The sequence below is a fragment of the Eulemur rufifrons genome, chromosome 14 (genome assembly GCF_041146395.1).
Source record: "Eulemur rufifrons isolate Redbay chromosome 14, OSU_ERuf_1, whole genome shotgun sequence".
Classification (NCBI taxonomy): Eukaryota; Metazoa; Chordata; class Mammalia; order Primates; family Lemuridae; genus Eulemur; species Eulemur rufifrons.
Window position 1 is genome coordinate 20,310,101 of NC_090996.1, and position 19,971 is coordinate 20,330,071.

Consider the following 19,971-nt stretch of genomic DNA (forward strand, 5'->3'; position numbering starts at 1 on the left):
TGCAGTCTTTAAAGTTCAGTTCCAATGGTGATCACCCTCATCTAGACATTACAGCTCCCTCTTTTGAACACCCATAATACTGACATAGTATGACAATTTTAATGGCCAACAGTGAATTTTAAAAGATAGTTTAGCTATGATAGCAAACTAACTTTATCCCTTGTGCCAATTTTAACTGGCACTGGCTATCAGGCACACTGTCTTGAGTAGAATTTGCAGTTTAGCAGAGGAAAAGGAGAATGGCAACATGTCTTTGACATTCAGAGACCAGAACTTCCAAACTGGGAGTCCACATAATGGGGTTTGGGCTTCCATGGTATTGAAAGATGTTTAAATTAATTCAACACTTACAGGTTTGAGGCTTTCGATTAAAATTCCAAATGAAGATTTAGAACAGTGCTTCGCAACCAGAGTCAATTTTGCCCCATCCTGGGGGAATCTGACAGTATCTGGAAACATTTTTGATTGTCACAACTGGGCAAGAACACTACTGAAGATGCTGAACATCCTACTGAATGCAAAGGACAGCCCTCACAATAATAAATTACCTGGTCCAAAGTGTCAACAGTGCCCAGGTTGAGAAACTCTGTTCTAGACGTACTGCATGCAACTTTGGGTTCTGCCTCTCAAAAGAAATTTCTAAATTTTTCAAGGTGAAGAACCATGCCTCTAATAAGAGAAAATATAGTTCAATGCCTGACAGCATCTCCAATTACCAGTGGTGTGGCCTCCTGCAACTTACTTAACCTCTTTATGCCTCAAATTTTTCTGATAATAGTACCTACCTCACAGGGTTTTTCAAGGATCAGATGAGTTCATGTAAAGTCTTTGGAGAAGGGTGCCAAGCAGAAAGGAAGCAATCAATATACTTGGTTACTTATTCTACCCTCCCTAGTGGGTCCCACATTTGAAATATAAAATGCTCAACAAACGTTTACTCAATGAATACAATGCCTTGACTTCCTGCAGAGAGCACTAAAGACAGATATATTCTTGTTTGGGAAAAAGGAAGCATAGGGCTAGAGATGGAGTTGAAAGGAAGCCTCTGTCTACCTAACCACATTTCTCCTTCCTCAAATACTTTTAAAACCTGTAAGAAACGTTCCCCTCTCACGGGATCCTTAGTACACACTGCCCTACCATCTCCTTGATATTTGTTTTTCCTTTTCATACTCTCTGACCAACTGAAGATCCTCAAGCACTTGAACAGGATGTTATCTTCTTTTGACCCCTACATCACCTACCTTGTATTACAGTTATTTACGTACTTACTATAGTCTCCCTACTACATTGTACGTGCCCTCTGTGGACATGGGCAGCACGTCACTCCTTTTTATGTAACCCAAGGGGCCTAAAGACCTTAGCAACTGGCTGGCCTCTCATTTTATAGATTAGACACAGAGAGGCTAAGTGACTTGCCAAAAGTCAAGGTCATATTGTAAGTGGCAGAGCTGGAATTCAAACTCTGATACATAGCCAATTCAAAAACTCAAGTTCTACCCAACTGTAACAGCATGAAAATTATACTTGTGGTACAATTTTTAATTAAATCCTAGAGCACCTTCACAGGAATGATACTGATATAGTTACCTGACAAAACAAAAATGGAAGGAGAAATAGACCTAAACCCCAACCTCCGTTCTGCTGCTGAAATTACACCTTAATAACTCAACCTGTTTTCTTTAATGGTTCCATATCTTAACATTTCTTTAATAGCTTTTGACCACAAAACTTATTTAAATGTACAATGAACAGTTATTTAGTCAGTGATGTCAAAACCTTAATTTCCTTTAAATGATTCCATAATTATAACAGAAAATCTCTTACTACGTAAACCAATCATGCCCACCTTTACCAACTGAACACATTCCTTAACCACCACCTGAACAGATTAGTATCTATAAAACTCAAAAGGCCAGCAATTTGGAATGATTCTATATGGTGAAAAATATTCAGATGATTTGAATTATGAGTTGCTAATAACCCCAAAATAAACCTAAAATTTATAATCATCGAGAGCAAACTGCATTAAGACCTGAAATAGGAGAAATTTTATTCTGTCCAAGGGGGGAGGGTGGGGAAAACTGTCCCCTAATTTGGTTAACCGGTTAAGTTTCCGAGTGTCCCTATATGATGCAAAAGAAAAAGGTGAATAAGAAAGGAAAAGATTGTAAGACAGAAAATGAATGTGAAAGGAGTTAAATACAGTGGAATTCCCTGAAGCTTTAGCAATTACAGCTCAATAAAGCTAAACATTTCCATAAAGGCATCTTGTAAAAAAAAAAAAAAAAAAAAAAAAAAAGCAAAAAACAACAACAACAACAAAAAACCCCACCTCTCTTCGCAATGACGCTTTAAGTTGCCAGTGCAAAAGCACTCAGGCCCAATAGGAACGATAATCACTTACTGGGAACAGATTTTTAATTATTTTACCAGCTGATAAAAAGAGCACACACCGAACATAGACACAAATGTAGTTTCAAAGGAAAACAAAACGCAGTCTATGCTTGGTAAAGTTCAAGGGCAAAACTGTTTCCAATGCAACAAAATCCGCCTGACTACAATGTGTTAAAAAAAAAAAAAATGCGAACACATAGTATCTTTTTATAAAAGCAACAATTTGAGATACAAAGTAATAACGGGGAAGCCAAAACAGTTTGACAGCCCGCCACAAGGGCCGCCTCAATCATGAGTCACACAATGCCTGCAACCATTTACAATAGTAATTAATGCACAAGTCCCCTAATTAAATTCTAAAAGGGTGAGAATGCTTTAACTAAGTTTACCAGAATTGCTTTTCGCTTTATTTTAAGAAAGAAACACACGCGTAATTACGCATCTCCCCGCAATCGCTCCATCCAGTATTCCCTCAGGTCGCTTCCCCCAAACGTCTGTTCTCTGCGTGCGAAAGAAAATGACACGGGGGAACTTCTAAACCCAGAAAGGGCAAACCGGAGTGGAAATACAGGATTTTAATAGGGCGGGAGACGAAAAGCTCGCCCATCTTACCTGCCAAGATTTCTTTCTAGGTCTTTGGTAGCTTTAGCTTCCAATTCTCTGAAACAGAAAACAAAAACAAAAAACAAAAAAAACGAGATGCGCGTGAAAACGGAGCTGCTGCGGCAGAGGCTCGCGCTGGGGCCGGATGGGGGAGGGGAGGGCAGCCGGGGGGAGGGGGACTCACAAAGCTGCGGGGCTGCAGCCCAGACTGCGGTCAGGCGGCGCGGGCGAGACGCAGACCCCGCCCGGCCCCAGAGGCGCGGCGCAGCTCCTCCGGGCCGCCCGCCCGGCCTCCGCAGCGGTGCAGCCCGCGCCCTCTCGCCGAGGCCCGAGGTCTCGGGGACGCCCGGCGCCACCGCCGCGGTTACGGGCCCTGCGGCAGCGCCCGAGGCTCCTCCCGCCCGGAGGGAGGACCCTGCCCCGCTCACCTCATGTGTGTAAAGTGCACGAGCAAGTGGGGCGCGGCGAATGAGGCTCGCGAGCCTCAAGCCCTCCGCAGCGCCGCGGGGAGAGGCCCGAGCCGCTGCACCAGCGCCATTTTCTACACCGACCCGCTGCCGCCGCCGCCGCCACCACCGCCGCCGCCGCAGGCCCCAGACCGGAAGTGAATGCCCCACTCGGCAACCCCTTCCGGGGGCGCCGCGGCCACCGGCCCCAAGATGGAGGCCCTAGCAACTAGACCCATAGACAGGGCAGGTCCTTGGCAACCGCCCGGGCCCCGCGCGCTGTCCCAGGCCGGAGCTCCCTGGAGGTCACAGCCTCCGAGGCGCCCCGCAGAGCGGCTGGGGGCCCGCCGAGCCCCGAGCCCAGTCTTTCTCGTCGTGGCTGGCTCTGGCCTGACTAGAGTCCCTCCCCTCCTCCTCCTCCTCCTCCTTTGCTGCGACACAAGTTTCCTTCCCCGCGGTTCGTCCCCGCCCCCACCGAGAAAACGCCAAAAAAAATCACCTAAACCTCAAACTCTACCCTAGCCACAGCCTAATGAGCCCGCGCGGCTTTTAAATTCGGCCGCTTCTAATTGTTTTTAACCTTGGGCCAAGTAACCTCTCTGCTTCTCTCTTTCCTCCTCAGGTAAATAATGCATACCTGAGGCGGGCTGCGAGGTTTAAAAGCGATTTTTAGCCACCAAATTTTGCAGACCCTTTGACTCAGCAATTCCGCTTTCACGAATTTCTACTCAGGAAATAATCCTGGGTATCTGCAAATATTTCACCATTAAGATATTAAGTCGTAGCATTGATGATGTGAAGAATTGTAAACTGCCAAACTGTCCAACATCATGAGGTGGCTTTAAAAACGGAGCGACTGGCATGTATTAGGATACTGTAAAAATGATGTGGAGGAGGAATACCGGCACGAGGGAAATGGTTGCAACAGAATAAATGAAAAAGCAGGTTCCAAAGTAGCTCACACAGTAAGAAACACGTAGACACACTGAGATGCATATATATGTAGACACAGATACGTGTAAAGTGAAAAATATATATCCATGTAGATGAAATAAGGTATATGCATATCTACAGGTAGATACATTATACATACATGTAGATACAATAAGATACATATATTCCCGTGTGTGTGTGTGTGTGTGTGTGTGTTCTTTTCATCCTCTCACCACGCAACGCTTTTTCTTCCAAAGATAATTCCTCCTCTGTGCTTAAAATCTATTCCCTTTTACATTGTCAGAAACCTCACAAGCTCGAATATCTCCCATTAACAACAAAACTTCTCTGGACTGTTCAGTTCCTATCCTCTCCGAGAGAGGATAAGCTGATGAATGAATGCACAGAAAGGAAGTCAGAAAGCATATGCACCAAGATGTTAACTGATGCCATTAAAAGTTTTTTGCTTCCTTCTTTTAGTGTACCTGTTTTGTTTGTTTTCTTTCTTTCTTTCTTTTTTTTTTTTTAACAATGAGCATATAAAAAAAACAATTTTTTGGAAAAAACTTAGGTTTACAAAATGTAAAACAGGGGGCACTGAATAAATCCTAGTGACTTTCCTTTTCCTGCTATCATCCCTGACATCCATTCACTCATACGCATATTTGTTTTTCTTTCATGATCCTTTCTACTTAAAATGTTAAAAATTATATTATACGGTTTTGTTAGGACTTAAAAATATAAACATATATGTATGGCACAATATGTTTTCATACCAGCTTTATGAATAGTCTTCCACAACAGCATAAGGCAATGAAAACAGTAATATTTATTGACATTTGCACAGCTGTTAAGTTTAGCTGATTTTTTTTTATTAGACTTTCTTAGGTTTGGATAACTCAGTGGTTCTAATTGGGGCCATTTTACTGCTCCCCCGACCCCTGTGAACATTTAGCAATGTCTGGTTTTTGGTTGTCACACTGGGTGCTACTGCTACTTGGTAGGGACCAGGGATTTGGCTAAACGTGCAGCCATGCATGGAACAGCCCCCCACAACACAAGTAGCTGACACAAAATGCCAATGGCACCAAGGTTGAGAAACCCTGAAACTAATTCCCAGCTCCTGAGAAGCTAAGATGATGTGATTCCTTGAAGGTCTGTCCACGGTGGTTTGACATGTCCCATATGACCCATCCTGGGCCACAATATACAGTGTACCATATGAGGCCATGCTAATCACTTTTTAATTATCTCTTACTTATACTTGTTACATAGGTTGAAGAAGAATGGTAATATAAGACCAACACTGGTGGGCATGGTGGCTCACACTTATAATCCTAGCACTTTGGAAGCCCAAGGTGGGAGGATTGTTTGAGACCAGGAGTTCAAGACCAGCCCGAGCAGCATAGTGAGACCCCCCCATCTCTACAAAAATTTAAAAGTTAACTGGGCATGGTGGCACAATCCTGTAGTCCCAGCTACTGAGGAGATTGAAGCAGGAGGATTGCTTGAGCTCAGGAATTTGAGGTTGCAGTGACCCTCTATGACACCACTGTACTCTGGGTGACAGAATGAGACCCTGTCTAAAAAAAAAAAAAAAAAAAAAAAAAAAGACCAGCAGGACTAATTCCCTACTGGGGACCTACCTCTTTCTACTGAATATTTCCCACCCAAACAAACTGTTTTTTAACTTTCATTAAAAAAAAAAAAAAAGGCTGGGGCTAGTGGCTCACATCTGTAATCCTCACACTCTGCGAGGCTGAAGCAGGAGGATCGCTTGAGCTCAGGAGTTCGAGACCAGCCTGAGCAAGAGTAAGACCCCATCTCTCCTAAAAATAGAAAAAATTAGCCAGTGTGGTGTGTGCACCTATAGTCCCAGCTACTTGGGAGGCCAAGGCAGGAGAATTGCTTGAGCCCAGGAGTTTGAGGCTACAGTGAGCTATGATGAGGCCACTGCACTCTAGCCCAGGCAACTCTGAGTGAGACTCTGTCTGGAAAAAAAAGAAAATAAAAATACTCTTGATGCTTTTTTCCTTTCTCCTTCATGGCAAAGCTTCTTGTAAAAGTGTAAAAGTGTTGTACACAAGCCGTTTCCACTTGCTCACCTTCTTTTCCCAGCCTGCTTTAACTTGACATCCCACCCCTCCCCCAGAAACTGCTCTTATAAAGGTCACAAATGACCTGGAAGCTGCCAAACTCAATGGTAATATTTCTGTCCTCATCTTGATTTACAAATGACTGCTCCCTCCTTCTTAAGAGATTATCTTTTCTTGGCCATCTTGACAGCATATTCTTCTGGATTTCTTTTTACCTCAAAGCCATTTCTTTTTTGGCTTTCCCAGCATCTCCTGCTTTACATATCAGATAAATATTGGAGACTCCCAAGGCTCTGTTCTGAATGCCTGCCCCACAACTAACACTTTGTCTTTGGGATGGATAATCTCATCCATTTTCTTGTATTTAAATAGTATCTAGATATAGATGACTCTCAAATTTATATCTTTAGGCCATATCTCACCTGTGTATCCCTGAATGCCAAAATGACAGCTCACCCATGCAACAAATATTTATTGACCACCTACTGTGTGCCAGGTACCATGCTGGGGCCTGGTTCATTGGCACTTGTGAGGAACTACTCTGGCAAATTAGTCTAGCAAGGCAGACAGATTTTTTTTTTTTAAGGCAAACTATAAAGTGTATAATTACAAACTAACTACGTGCACAGAAGGAACGGAATATTGCTCTAAGAAAGTGCAAAAAAAAAAAAAAAGAAAGAAAGAAAAGGAACCCAACATAGATTGTGTGATCAAAGAAGGTTTCTTTGAAAATACAATGCTTTGGCCGAGCTCGGTGGCTCACGCCTGTAATCCTAGCACTCTGGGAGGCTGAGGTGGGTGGATCGTTTGAGCTCAGGAGTTCGAGACCAGCCTGAGCAAGAGTGAGACCCTGTCTCTATTAAAAATAGAAAGAAATTAGCCAAACAACTAAAATATATACAAAAAATTAGCTGGGCATGGTGGCACATGATTGTAGTCCCAGGTACTCAGGAGGCTGAGGCAGAAGAATCACTTGAGCCCAGGAGTTTGAGGTTGCTGTGAGCTAGGCTGACGCCACGGCACTCTAGCCTGGGGAACAGAGTGAGACTCTGTCAAAAAAAAAAAAAGGAAAGAAAGAAAAGGTAAAGCTTCACCTGAGAACTGAAGGATGACAGGCAGTCAAGCCAGGATATGAGGAATGGTAGGGGAAGTGTCTCAGGCTGGAGGTTTATATTTGTGGTTATATTTGTGAGTCATCATGGGATGAAAACAGGTTTGATTAGGCAGAAATACAGAGCTTAAAAAGAAAAAAAAACAGGCTTCATATTGTATTTGGCTTTAAATCCACTGGAGCCACCATTTTTGTTTTACTTGCACAATCCATTAGGAACAAAACCAGCGACAAGGTCCTATACAAAGAAACAGAAGCTATACAAATTTAAATTTAAATAAGACTGTTTCTCCATTTGTCTTTGTTCCTTTGGTTCCTGAGGTTACCAGAACATAAATGTCCTTCAACCCCTCTTCCTTATCTTATGGAGAAGGGTAAATGACCAAGCCTAATACTTTGGAAATTATGTTCTTTAAAGGATTTTTTTCCTCCAAAGGCTTTACCAAATGCCATTGTGAGATATACATGCATATTTTAGTCAAGGCTCATGCATAATATTTTTAAATTTAGGAATTTTTCCACAATAATGTATAAATGGAAAGTAAAGACATGAATGTGGATAAGATGTTTTCCTGGAAGGAATGTATTTATCTTATTTAACCAAAATTTAATTGGTACATAATATATGGCAGACACTGTTCTAAGTGCTTTACAAATATTAACTAATCATTAATTGTTTTCACACAGCCCTAGGAGGTAGGAATATTATCCCCACTTTGCAGATGACAGTAATTAACTTGCCCAAAGTCACATAAATCGCAAATGGTAAAAACAAAACAAACAAGTGATTTAGCTCCAGAAACATGTCACTAACCACTACATTGTAGATCTGTTTTTCTCAATCATATTAATAGATCCTGCACCCTCTTTTGATAAGAAATATTTTGTAATACCACCCCTTACTATCCCCAAATGATAATCATAGATAATGAAATCTACCTAAGACAAAATTGCATGAAGAGTTCTGGTTGCTCTACCTCCTCGCCAGCATTGTACATCTTCACTCTTAGCCTGTCAAAGCCATTCTCCATACAGCAGCCTTTGTGGTTTTTCTTAACCTTGATCATCTTACTCTCCAGCTTAAAATAATTGAAAGGCTTTCCAAGTCTCTTGATATCAAGCCTAGTGTCTTTAAGATGGTCTATAATGGCCCCCAATGTTATCTCCTCCCTCACCATACCCCAGACAAGCCAAGGACTCTTCTTTCGTTTCCTAAAAGGCCCCCAGCTCCTTGACCCCACCCACTCCCCACCATCTTTCGGGTGTCAACCCAAATGTGATCTCCTCAGGAAAGATGTTCCTGACCACCACCTGCCTTGACTCATTAGATCTCCCTCCCTGTCAGATATTCTAAAGGCATTCTCTACTTCTTCATAGCATTCATCACATTTGTAATGATATATTTCTATCATTTGTTTAATCTTTGATTTTCTTGATTCTTTGTAAGCTCTAAGGGAGGAGGGACTGTGTCTGGCTGTTCATTACTCTCTCTCTCTACACCCAGCACAATGGCTACTACGTATCAGGCACTCAATACTATTTATTAAATGAAGGAATAATTTTACCACACTTTGCTTATCCCCTTCTAGCCAAATATCCACATCGCCACCAAAGTGGTCTTTCTACCAAGTTAATCTGATCAGGTCCTGCTGCTGCTAAAAATTCTCGGCTCTATTCTATAGAATACTATCTGAAACCCATTGCATAGCGTAAAAGGCTCTTCAAGGATTCTTGCTACCCAACCTGCCCTATTTCTTAGAATTTCTATATTGTGTTCCAGTGATACTGAATTATCGTTAGTTTATTGTGTTTTTTCAAAGTTTGTGTGGTTTGAACATGTTATTTCCTCTGAATGGAAGACTTCTCCTATTATGTCTACCTAACAAACTCCTACTTCAAAGTCCAGTTCAAATGCTGCCTCCTTTGATAAGCCTTTCCTGAGATTCTCTGGATCTCATAAGAGTATAGATGTGAGTCAAGTACTCATATTAACTTAGACATCATTCTTGTCCCCTCCTCCTCAGGTGGAAACCGAGCCCTCTGAAAAGAATGCTTTGAGCCTTTAAGGGCTGGAATCTCATATGCTCTCAGGAGATAACTCAATTTATACAGGCACTGCTGGCATGTTAGGCCCCTGAGAGTGGGGATTTGTCTGTTGTGTAAAGTGTTATATTCCCCAGTACTTAGTGCAATGCCTGGGAGGTATAAAACATTGAATTAATATTTGTTGAATGAGAAAGAATGAATGCTGTCTTTATTCCAAGCAGTTCTATAACATATGTCAAGGAGCATCATTGTTCTCCCAGGTATCTATTTGGTACCAACACTCCTGACTGTCAGTAAGAACTGGATTCTGAGACTTCTGCTTGATCTCTGGGATATCCTGCATTTTGCTTTATCTTGCAAATAACACTCTATCCATCATGCCCTGGCTTGCCTCCAGATCCACCAGGCACCTTCATTGTTTCATTGAGGATAAAGTGGGTACTTCCATCTCTTACTAAGGTCAAAAGGATAAATTAAAAGGGAAGGCTGCCACGGTGGCTCATGTCTGTAATCCTAGCACTTTGGGAGGCCCAGGTGGGAGGATTGCGCTTGAGGCCAGGAGTTCAAGACCAGCCTGAGCAACATAATGAGACTCTGTCTCTACAAAAATACAAAAAAAAATTAGCTGGGCAAGGTGACATGTGCCTGTAGTCCCAGCTACTTGAGAACCTGAGGCAGGAGTATTGCTTTGAGCCCAGGAATTCAAGGGTTTACTAAGCTATGATTGGGCCACTCCACTCCAGCCTGGGCAATAGAGTGAGATCTGTCTCCCAAAAAATAAAAAACAAATAAATCATTTTTTTTTTTTAGAAAGGGAGAAATAGACACCACCTTAGTCAAGTGTTCAAAGTGAACATAATCAGGATCAGGACAAATCAAAATCTAGCGCCACCTAGATTAGGATGCATTGAGAAGAACACAGCGTTATCCCTGTATTGTTCCTGTCAAAGATTCACAACTTGAATCCGATCATGAGGAAACCTCACACAAACTAAATTATGGGACATTCTTCAAAATAGCTGACCTGTCATATTTTTAAAGCGTCAAGGTTATGAAGGGCAAGGAAAGACTAAGAAACTGCTCCTGGTTGAAAGAGAACAGAGAAGTATGACAACTAAAAGCAGTACTCTAGACTGGATCCTTTTGCTAAAAAAACATCATTAGTATAATTATGGGCCTGAAAGAGGCGTGAGGATTAGACGGTATCAACATTAATTTCCTGATTTCAATGGTTGTATTGAGGTTATGTAGGAAAATTTCCTGGCTTGTGGGAAATATACGCTAATTTATTCCAGAGTAATATGGCATGTATTTGGGTCTATTTCTAGATTGTATCGCAATTTACTCTCATTTGGTTCAGGAAAAAAATTTCTTTTTCTGTACTTTGAACTTTTTTGTTAGTTTTTGATTTTTTTAAGAAAATTTTTCTATGTATACCTTTGTTCATGTATTTGAGATATCTGTGGCAGATTTTCATAGAACTGGAAGAGCTCGGTTAAAGGATATGAACATTTTAAAATGTGAGAAATATTACAAATTTGCCTTTCAGAGAGAATATACCAGTTTACAACCTCGCCAGCAATTTATGAAAGTACCTGTTTCCTCTTACTCATTGTGGACATTACTGAACACTTTTATCTTTGCCAACCTGTTATCTCATTTTAATTTGTATTTCTTTAGTCATCAGTGAGGTGAAGAAACTTCTTGTGTACTTTTATGTGTTTATAAGCAATTTGCATTTCTTTTTGTGAGTCACGTCATTCTTTGCCCAATTTAAAAGTCATTCATATGTTTTCTTTTTAATTATAAGAACTTTTTGTATTTTAAGGAAACTCATTCTTTATCTACAGTATGAAGTGTAAAGACTTTTTTTTCCTAGCTTGTTACCTACCTTTTAACTTAATCTGTGGTATTTTTATACTTTACATCTATTTTGTCTTATGTAGCCAATTTTCCTTTTTAGCATCTGAGTTTTGTGTCTTGCTTAAAAAGATTTTCTCCAATTCAAGATTGTGCGTGTGTGTGTGTGTGCGCGCGTTTGTGTGTACCCATGTTTCTTCCCTTCCCCCATTTTATTTATTTTCATTTAAATTGTTTATCTGTCTGGAATTTATTTGATGTAAGAAATCAGATAGGCATCCAGTTTTAACTTATGTTTTTCCAAATGGCTAGCCAATTACTCTAACACTAATTATTGCATTGTCTAATTTTACTTTTTCTTCCCTGATTTGAAATACAGCTTTATCATATATTAGCTTTTCAAATATATTTGGTCTATTTCTACATTCTAATCTCTTTTGTTAATCTGCCTTTCTCTTTGGGGACTAGTACCAAACTTTTATAATAAATGCAGCTTTATAGTTATGCTACAATACTTACTAGGGTTAATCCCTCTTTCTTACTTTCCTTTTTCAGAATTTTCCTGGCTAGCCTCACTTGTTTATTTTTCCACTTGAACTTTAGACTCAGTGAGTCTACTTCCAAAAAAAACTCACAATGTATTTTTATTGATATAAAATTAAAGGTAAGGGTTTATTTAGGGAGAATATGCATCTTTACACCATTAAATCTTCTAACTGATGAACAGGGTACGTGTTTTCATTTATTTCTTCTTTCATTTTCCTACATTTTTGTTGTTGCCGATGTTGTAATAGTTAGTGGGCATTGGTGCTATTTTAAGTACATCATTTTCTTCCATTTTGATTTTTAGCTTTTTTCCTGAAACATAGAAATGCTGTAGATTTTGTAACCAACTACTTTACTGACTTACTGCATTGTTTACAAGACATTTTCCACTGGTACTCTTGGATTGTCTAGATATGCAATCATATTACCTGTAAATAGTCATTATGTTGTCTCCACTTTGTAATTTTTAAAATTCTTATGTTTTTATCTTGATATATCTAAAATAATATTAAATAACAGTGGCAATATTATCTTGTTGCTGACTTCAGTGGAAAATGCTTCTAGTGTTCAACATTAAATATGATGCTATTTTTTAATTTAAACATATTTTTATCATGTCAATACTGGATGTTGAATTTTATTAAATAGTCTTTTAATTCTAAGAAAGGTCATGTAATTATTCTCATTTAACCAGCATTAAGAGTTCCTCTAATATCAATGAAGAGTCTGTATAACATAGATTTGAGAGGCCAGACTGGCTGGTTCTCGATTCTAGAAATTCTAGATGTGCCATTTATTATCTGTGTGACTTTGGCAAGCTTCTTAGCTTCTCTGTGCCTTGGTTGCCTCCTCTGTAAAACAGAGTTAATAGTAGCAACTAGCTTAAGGGGTTGTTGTAGGTTTTAAATGAATAAAAACAAATAAGGTCCTTTGAAGAGAACCTGCTTCATAGTAGATGCTATATAAGTATTAGTCGTTAGCATTGTATTTCTGGAATAACCCCACCTGTGCTGAGCTTTTGTGTTGTTATTGTTTTAAATAAACATATTTATTTATTTATGGGAGTGTAACGTGCATCCAGAGAAGTGCATAGCTGGATGAACTGATACAAAAGTGAATATGTAATTATTATACTCCTATGCATTCCACCACACTCCTTGCAAACAGGTTGTAGTGTATTATGGTTTTAAGATGTTACTAAATGCTGGTTTATGTATCATCATTATGCTGGCTTTGTGGGAAAATTTGAAAAACTTTTTTTCTCTCTATGCTAGGTTGAACCATACTAAATTGCCAATATTCAACAATTTTGTAACTAGAAAATGGCAATTTCATTAGAGAAGATCTAAATAAATCAAACAACATCCCATGTTCATGCATCAGAAGACTTCATGCTATTAAGATGGCAATACTCCCCAAATTGATTGAGCAAGAGCTTCATCACAATCTATATAGCAATCCTATCTGGATTCTTTATAGAAATTGACAAGCTAATCCTAAAATTTGTATAAAAATGCAAAGGACTACAAAAAAGCAAAAACCATCTTGAAAAATAACAAGATTTGAGAACTTGCACTCCTCAGTTTCAAAAGTCGCTACCAAACACAGTAATTAAATAGTTTGATACTGGCATTAAAAATAGACATATAAATCAAAGGAACAGAACAGACAATCCAGAAATCAACTCTCATATTTATGATCAATCGATTTTCAACAAGGATGTCAAAACAGTTCAACAGGAGAATGAGTAGTCTTTTCAAGAAATGGTACTGGAATGACAAAATACACAAATGAAAAAAGAAGGAAGTGTAACCTACCTCATACTGTGTATAAACATTAACTTAAGATGGATCAAAGACCTAAAGGCAAGAGCTAAACCTATAAAACTCTTAGAAGAAAGCATTGGAGTAAATCTTTATGATCTTGTATTTGGCAATAGTTTTTGCCAAAAGCACAGCAACGACAGAAAAAAAAAATAGATAAATTGCACATTATCAAAATTAGAAACTTTGGTGTATCAAAGGAACTACCAAAAAAGTGAAAAGACATCCCATATAATGGAAGAAAGTATTTGCAAATTATATATTTGATTAGGGACTTGTATCTAGAAAATAAAGAACTCTTGCCATTCAATAAAAAGACACATAATGCAAATTAAAAAATGTGCAAAAGATCTGTATAGCTATTTATCCAAGGAAGATACACAAATGGCATAGCAAATAAGCACGTGAAAAGATGCTCAATATCATCAGTCATCATGAAGGTGCAAATCAAAACCACAATGAGATATCACTTCACACCCACTAGGATGACTATAATAAAAAAGATAATAACAAGTGCTGACAAGAATGTGGAGAAACTGGAATGCTCACACACCGCTGGTGGAAATGTAAAGTGGTACCACCATTCTCCAGCCACAGTAGACTGAAAAACAGTCTGGTGCTTCCTCAAAAAGTTAACCATAGAGTTACCGTATGACTCACCAACTCCACTTCTAGATGTATACCCAATAGAAATGAAAGCATATATCCACACAAAAACTTGTAGATAAATGTTTATGGCAGTTTTATTCATAATAGTCAAAAAATAGAATGCCCATCAACTGATGAATGTATGAATGAAATTTAATATATCCATTCAATGGAATATTATTTGGCATAAAAAGCAATGAAGCACTGATACATGCTCCGACATGGATGAACCTTGGAAGGATTATGGTATGTGCAAGAAACCAGACACCACGAGTCACACCTTATATGATTCCATTTATATGAAATGTCTAGAATAGGCAAATCCATAGGGACAGGAAGTAGATTATTGGTTGCCTAGGGCTTAGGCAGAGGATTGAAAGATTACGGGATGTTAGTTAAAGGATATGGGTTTCTTTTGGGAACAAAGAAAATATTCTAAAATTGAATATGGTGATGATTGCACAACTCTCTGAATATGCTAAAAACCATTGAATTGTACACGTCCAATGTGTGAACTGTAGGGTATGTGAATTATGTCTCAATAAAGCTGTAATCAAAAAAAAGGCAATTTCATATGATTCAATCTAATCTTCTGCCATAGCTTAAATAGCATTGGCAAACAAGGGTATGATTTGAAGATTTGACCAAGTTTATACAGGAAATTTGGAAGAGGCCGGGACGGTGGCTCGTATCTGTAATCCTAGCACTCTGGGAGGCCGAGGCGGGAGGATGGCTTGAGGCCAGGAGTTTGAGACCAGCCTGAGCAAGAGTGAGACCCTGTCTCAATTAAAAGAAAAAAACTTAGAAGAGAAGAGGAAGCATAGATTTCTTACATGGGAATCCAGAAAAGGAAGCAATCAGTGTGGGCATTTCGAGGCTTGTTTGCTCAGGATAGGAAAGACTTGGGATTTTTTTACAGGAGGAGGAGAAAGAAGCAGCAGAGTGGGAGGGAGATGTTAACGAAATAGGAACAAAGTTGACGGACGGACTCCAAAGTTCAGATGGAAGAACTGACCTTGGAAGGCATCCAGGGTGTCTCCCATAAGACCAGAAGGAGGGAGGGGAGGATGGATTCAGATGCTGATTGGATGACGGGCCAGAGAAGTTTATTCTTACTGGCCTCAATTTTCTGAGGAAAGAAGGCAAAATCATTTGTGAACATGAGAGGAGGAAGAGCAGGGTCATAAGTTTGAGAGGAAGGGAAGGTTAGGAGAGTTAGTGAGGCAGGTAGGTGGGGGAGTATGGGTGCTTGGATGGCAGTGAGAAATGAATTCTGAAGTGGTGGCGAGCCGGACCTCCTGAAGTTTCCCCTGCAGTCTCCCACAACTTCATTTGGGAGCAAATCTCCTCCTGAGTCATCTCTGCTTTAGGCCAGACAACCCCAATTCTTTCAGTGTTACTCATACATCTTGGCTTTGAGCCTTTCGCTCTCTGGACAGTTGCCTCTGAACTTGCTGCCTTTTGGCAACCTTTCTCCCAGAACTAAATGTTCTTCCCTGGTGAGGCCTGACCCAAGTCCACCTCCCTGGTTCTGGGCCCTATGCTTTCATTAATTCAGCCTGGGATGACCGGAGCACATTTGGCAGCCTCCCTGCATTGGTTCAGTGACAAACAAATCCAAAGAGCAGAGAGAAATCTGTTGGATAATGTACTGGCCCCCTTTTATCCATGACAGAACATGGGGTGGAAGGAGACCAGTGGTTGGTTAAAGAAGCCAGAAAAAGATGTTTAACATGTTCACTAGTAAAGACTATCTAGACCGGGCGAGGTGGCTCACCCCTATGATCCTAGCACTCTGGGAGGCTGAGGCGGGAGGATCACTCAAGGTCAGGAGTTCAAGACCAGCCTGAGCAAGAGCAAGACCCCGTCTCTACTAAAAATAGAAAGAAAATTATATGGACAGCTAAAAATATGTATAGAAAAATTAGCTGAGCATGGTGGCGCATGCGTGTAGTCCCAGCTACTCGGGAGGCTGAGGCAGAAGGATCGCTTGAGCCCAGGAGTTTGAGGTTGCTGTGAGCTAGGCTGATGCCACGGCACTCTAGGCCAGGCAACAGAGTGAGACTCTGTCTCAAACAAACAAACAAAAAAGACTATCTAGAAGTGGGAGGTCAGGGATCAGGAGTGAAACACAGGTGTAGGCCATTCCCCAGGGACAACATCTCCTTGGCTAAGGCAGCCTTGTTCGTTGCTGTGTCCCTAGCAGCTAGCGCAGTGCCAGCACATGAGAGCTCGACAGAAATATGTTGAACGGATAAATGAATGAATAATCACTCATCTAAATTTTCTCCAGGCTAAGAACATCTGGAATCTGAGGCAGCATCCTCACCGGTGTGTATATTTTAGCTTCCACTCCTAGGTGTCTCCTTCAATCATTTGACCTTGATCCATGTCCAGGTTAGATGACATCCCCTTATAGCATGGTCCTGCCTCCAGTCTCAAATCCTGTCCACCTTCCTCATTGCCACCAGAGGGCTCTTTTTAAAGCATTGGATCTGGTCCTGTCACTCTTCTCTGGAAGAACCTATGTGGCCTCTTGATGGTTAATACCTCTAAGACTTGGTTGGATGCCAACCCTCTGTCTTGGTTAGATTCCTGCCATGTTACATGTGTGCACCAGTTAGGATGCTCTGGCTATTTTTTAAACCAGAAAAATATACTTCTAACTGGCTTAAGCGATGTGGAATTTCACTGTATCCCACAGAGTCCAGATTTGCAGTAGACTTCAAGTCTGAGTTGACCCAGTGGCTCCTGGTCTGTTTGCCTCGGCTCATTCCTGCATAGGTTTCATTCTTAGGCTCCTAGAGAGAAAGTGGCTATAGCACTGGTCTCACTTCTTCACTCAGTGATGCCCAGAAGAGGAGAGACCACAGTATCTTGAGCTTCTTTCTTAAGGGTCATGAGTCTTTGTCTGAATTCCCTCTGGGCCTCCCTGGGCTGAGTTGGGTCACTGGCCATTCTTAAACCAATCTTTGTCTCCAGGAGAAAGCCACACCCGATTGACCTAGGTCTGGATTTCCGAACCATCACTGACACAGAGGATGAAATAAAATTGGTTTTTATCAATCAGGCTCCACACTTTTCCTGCTTCCCTGGAGCTGAGGGTCAAAGCCTCAGAAGGCTCCAAAATGGTGGGGAGGAGGAGGAAAGTGTGTTGAGGAGATAATACGAGTTCCTTCGCAACGTACCTCATAGCATCCTGCACACTGGTCCTTCAAACAATGATCACAATCGTTATTTTTGAAAAAAAAATGTGAGTAAATGAACACATGAATGAGTAGGGTTTCACTTGCTAGGGAAGAAAAGAAAGATGTCCAAAAAAAGTTGAAATAGCCTATAAAGGTGTGGCTTCTGAAGGTTTGTTACGACTAGAACTTGGGGCTGTATAGCCAGGAAGAACGTACAGAAATTAGACTGAGTGGGTCTCAGTCAAATTGTAAATGACCTTCAGTGCTGTAACAAAGAGGTGAAGTTTCATCCTTTAGTTATTTAATTTTCACGCATTCCTTGGTCTCCAACTCCACAGACCGTGGAAATACGATGGTGAACGGAGGCACACGTGATCTCCGACATCACAGAAGTAAGGGGAGATATGGACATTGAACAGAAAATTACATAAATAGCTAATCCTCTAGATGCTACCTCCTCTGAAAGGCCTTCCTCACTGCCTATCCCCCAATGCCCCAGGGAGACCCAGTGTCTCCCTCCTGTGGCCTCACAGGGTCCCTTGAGGTGGCCACCGTAGTTAAGACAGGTCTCAGGGCATTGTTCTAAGTGCATGCATTTGCTTATTTAAACCTCAAACGGCACTGTGAGGTGGGCACTGGGACCGTGCCCATTAAACAGAGAGGGTAAGTAATTTGCCTGAGGACACAGAGCTCGTAAGTGACAGAGCTGGGACCAGAACCAGTGAGTCCGACTCCAGATGCAAACTCTGAGCCACCACGTTGTAATACTGCTCCCAAGTGGTATCATCATTATCCGCATTTTACAGATAAGAAGACTGAGGCTCAGGGTGGGATTTACCTAAGGCCATAGAGTTTGGGAGCAGAATCTGAGTGCAGACAAATGGCAGAGCCTGCACTTCCCACCATTCCCCCATAACCCCTGCAGAGGCCGCTGTCAAGGCCCCGATCATCCTGCGTAGAGTTTATCTACACGCCTGTCTCCATTCACCAAGTAGAGAAGCCCCTCGAGAGAAAAGACCAGATCTATTCATCTATTCTCTGCTTCTTCAGCTCCAGCACCATTTTGGCATGTAATCGACTCTGCAAATGTTTGTTGAATGAACCAAATGACTGACGAATGAATGAATGAATGATTATCAGTGAAGCACCCAGACACAGGGTATGGCCTATGCTTAGGAAGGCTTAGAAATATTCTTAGCAAATTGGGGATGTGCATAGGCCTCTGTTGCTTCAGCCTCAGGAAGAAACAAAACACTTAAAAAGGAAGAAAGAAAGAAAATGGGGCGTAACAAGGATTCCGGGCTGGATTCTATAACATCACCCTAAGTCGGATGTCTGGATTGGTAAACAAAGTCTCTCGTGACATGGGCCCTGGCCAGGCTGGCCACTCGGCCCGCGTGGGGGAGGCGGTTAAAGTGCACTGCCCCAACTCTGGTCCCCACCCCAAGCTTTAGCCCAGGCGCCTCTGCATTCAGCAGGTATCTCATCCAAGGGAAAACCAGGACAGGAAACCACGTTGCTATGGAGACCAGAGAGGCCCTTCCAGACACAGGGGAAAATAAACACGTTCTGGTTGGACTTAACCCCCACGAAGCCAGGATGGCCTCACCTTCTGGTCTGAGAGGTCCCAGTTTTCACTAGAAATGTCCAGGGGGCTCTTCTCCAAGGGCTGTCAGCACCAGGGGCTGAGTGGCAACTCCAACCCATGCAGAGTCCTCGGGGCAGTGTCAACCCGGGGCTGAAGGATGAAGCCATTTTGTGCCCACACCTAAGACCTCCTCTGGCTCCTTCACAGATGGGGGTTGAATGTTGACAAGGTGCACCAGGCACGTTTCTATATACTTCATTTTTATCTATTCATTTATTTATTTATTTATTTTGAGACAGAGTCTTACTCTGTTGCCTGGGCTAGAGTGCCGTGGCATCTGCCTAGCTCACAGCAACCTCAAACTCCTGGGCTCAAGCAATCCTCCTGCCTCAGCCTCCCAAGGAGGCTGGGACTATAGGCATCGCCACCATGCCTGGCTAATTTTTCTATATATATTTTTAGCTGTCCATATAATTTCTTTCTATTTTTAGTAGAGATGGGGGTCTCGCTCTTGCTCAGGCTGGTCTCGAACTCCTGAGCTCAAACAATCCTCCCGCCTTGGCCTCCCAGAGTGCTAGGATTACAGGTGTGAGCCACTGCGCCCAGCGTCTATACACTTTAGATCTATTAACTCTTTCAATCCTCATGACAACTCAACGAGGAAGACCTTGTTATTATTATCTTAT

The 19,971-nt window shown here is 41.4% G+C and overlaps 1 protein-coding gene across 5 annotated transcripts in view; it reads right to left on the reverse strand.

Annotated features, from left to right (window-relative positions):
• TNRC6A (trinucleotide repeat containing adaptor 6A) overlaps positions 1-19,971 on the reverse strand; it is a 162,342-nt gene that overhangs the window by 89,375 nt on the left and 52,996 nt on the right. For 2 of the 5 annotated variants that reach the window (XM_069486798.1, XM_069486796.1), the window contains exons 1-2: positions 3,429-3,606; positions 3,010-3,057 (exon numbers count right to left, since the gene is read on the reverse strand). The exons of 1 other annotated variant lie outside the window; for it this stretch is intronic. In XM_069486798.1, coding sequence (XP_069342899.1) covers positions 3,010-3,057; positions 3,429-3,433 — 53 coding nt within the window. In that variant the 5' untranslated portion in view covers positions 3,434-3,606. Of the gene's footprint in view, positions 1-3,009; positions 3,058-3,428; positions 3,607-19,971 lie in introns of those variants that run through there. 2 more of the 5 variants (XM_069486799.1, XM_069486800.1) reach the window with 1 other exon arrangement.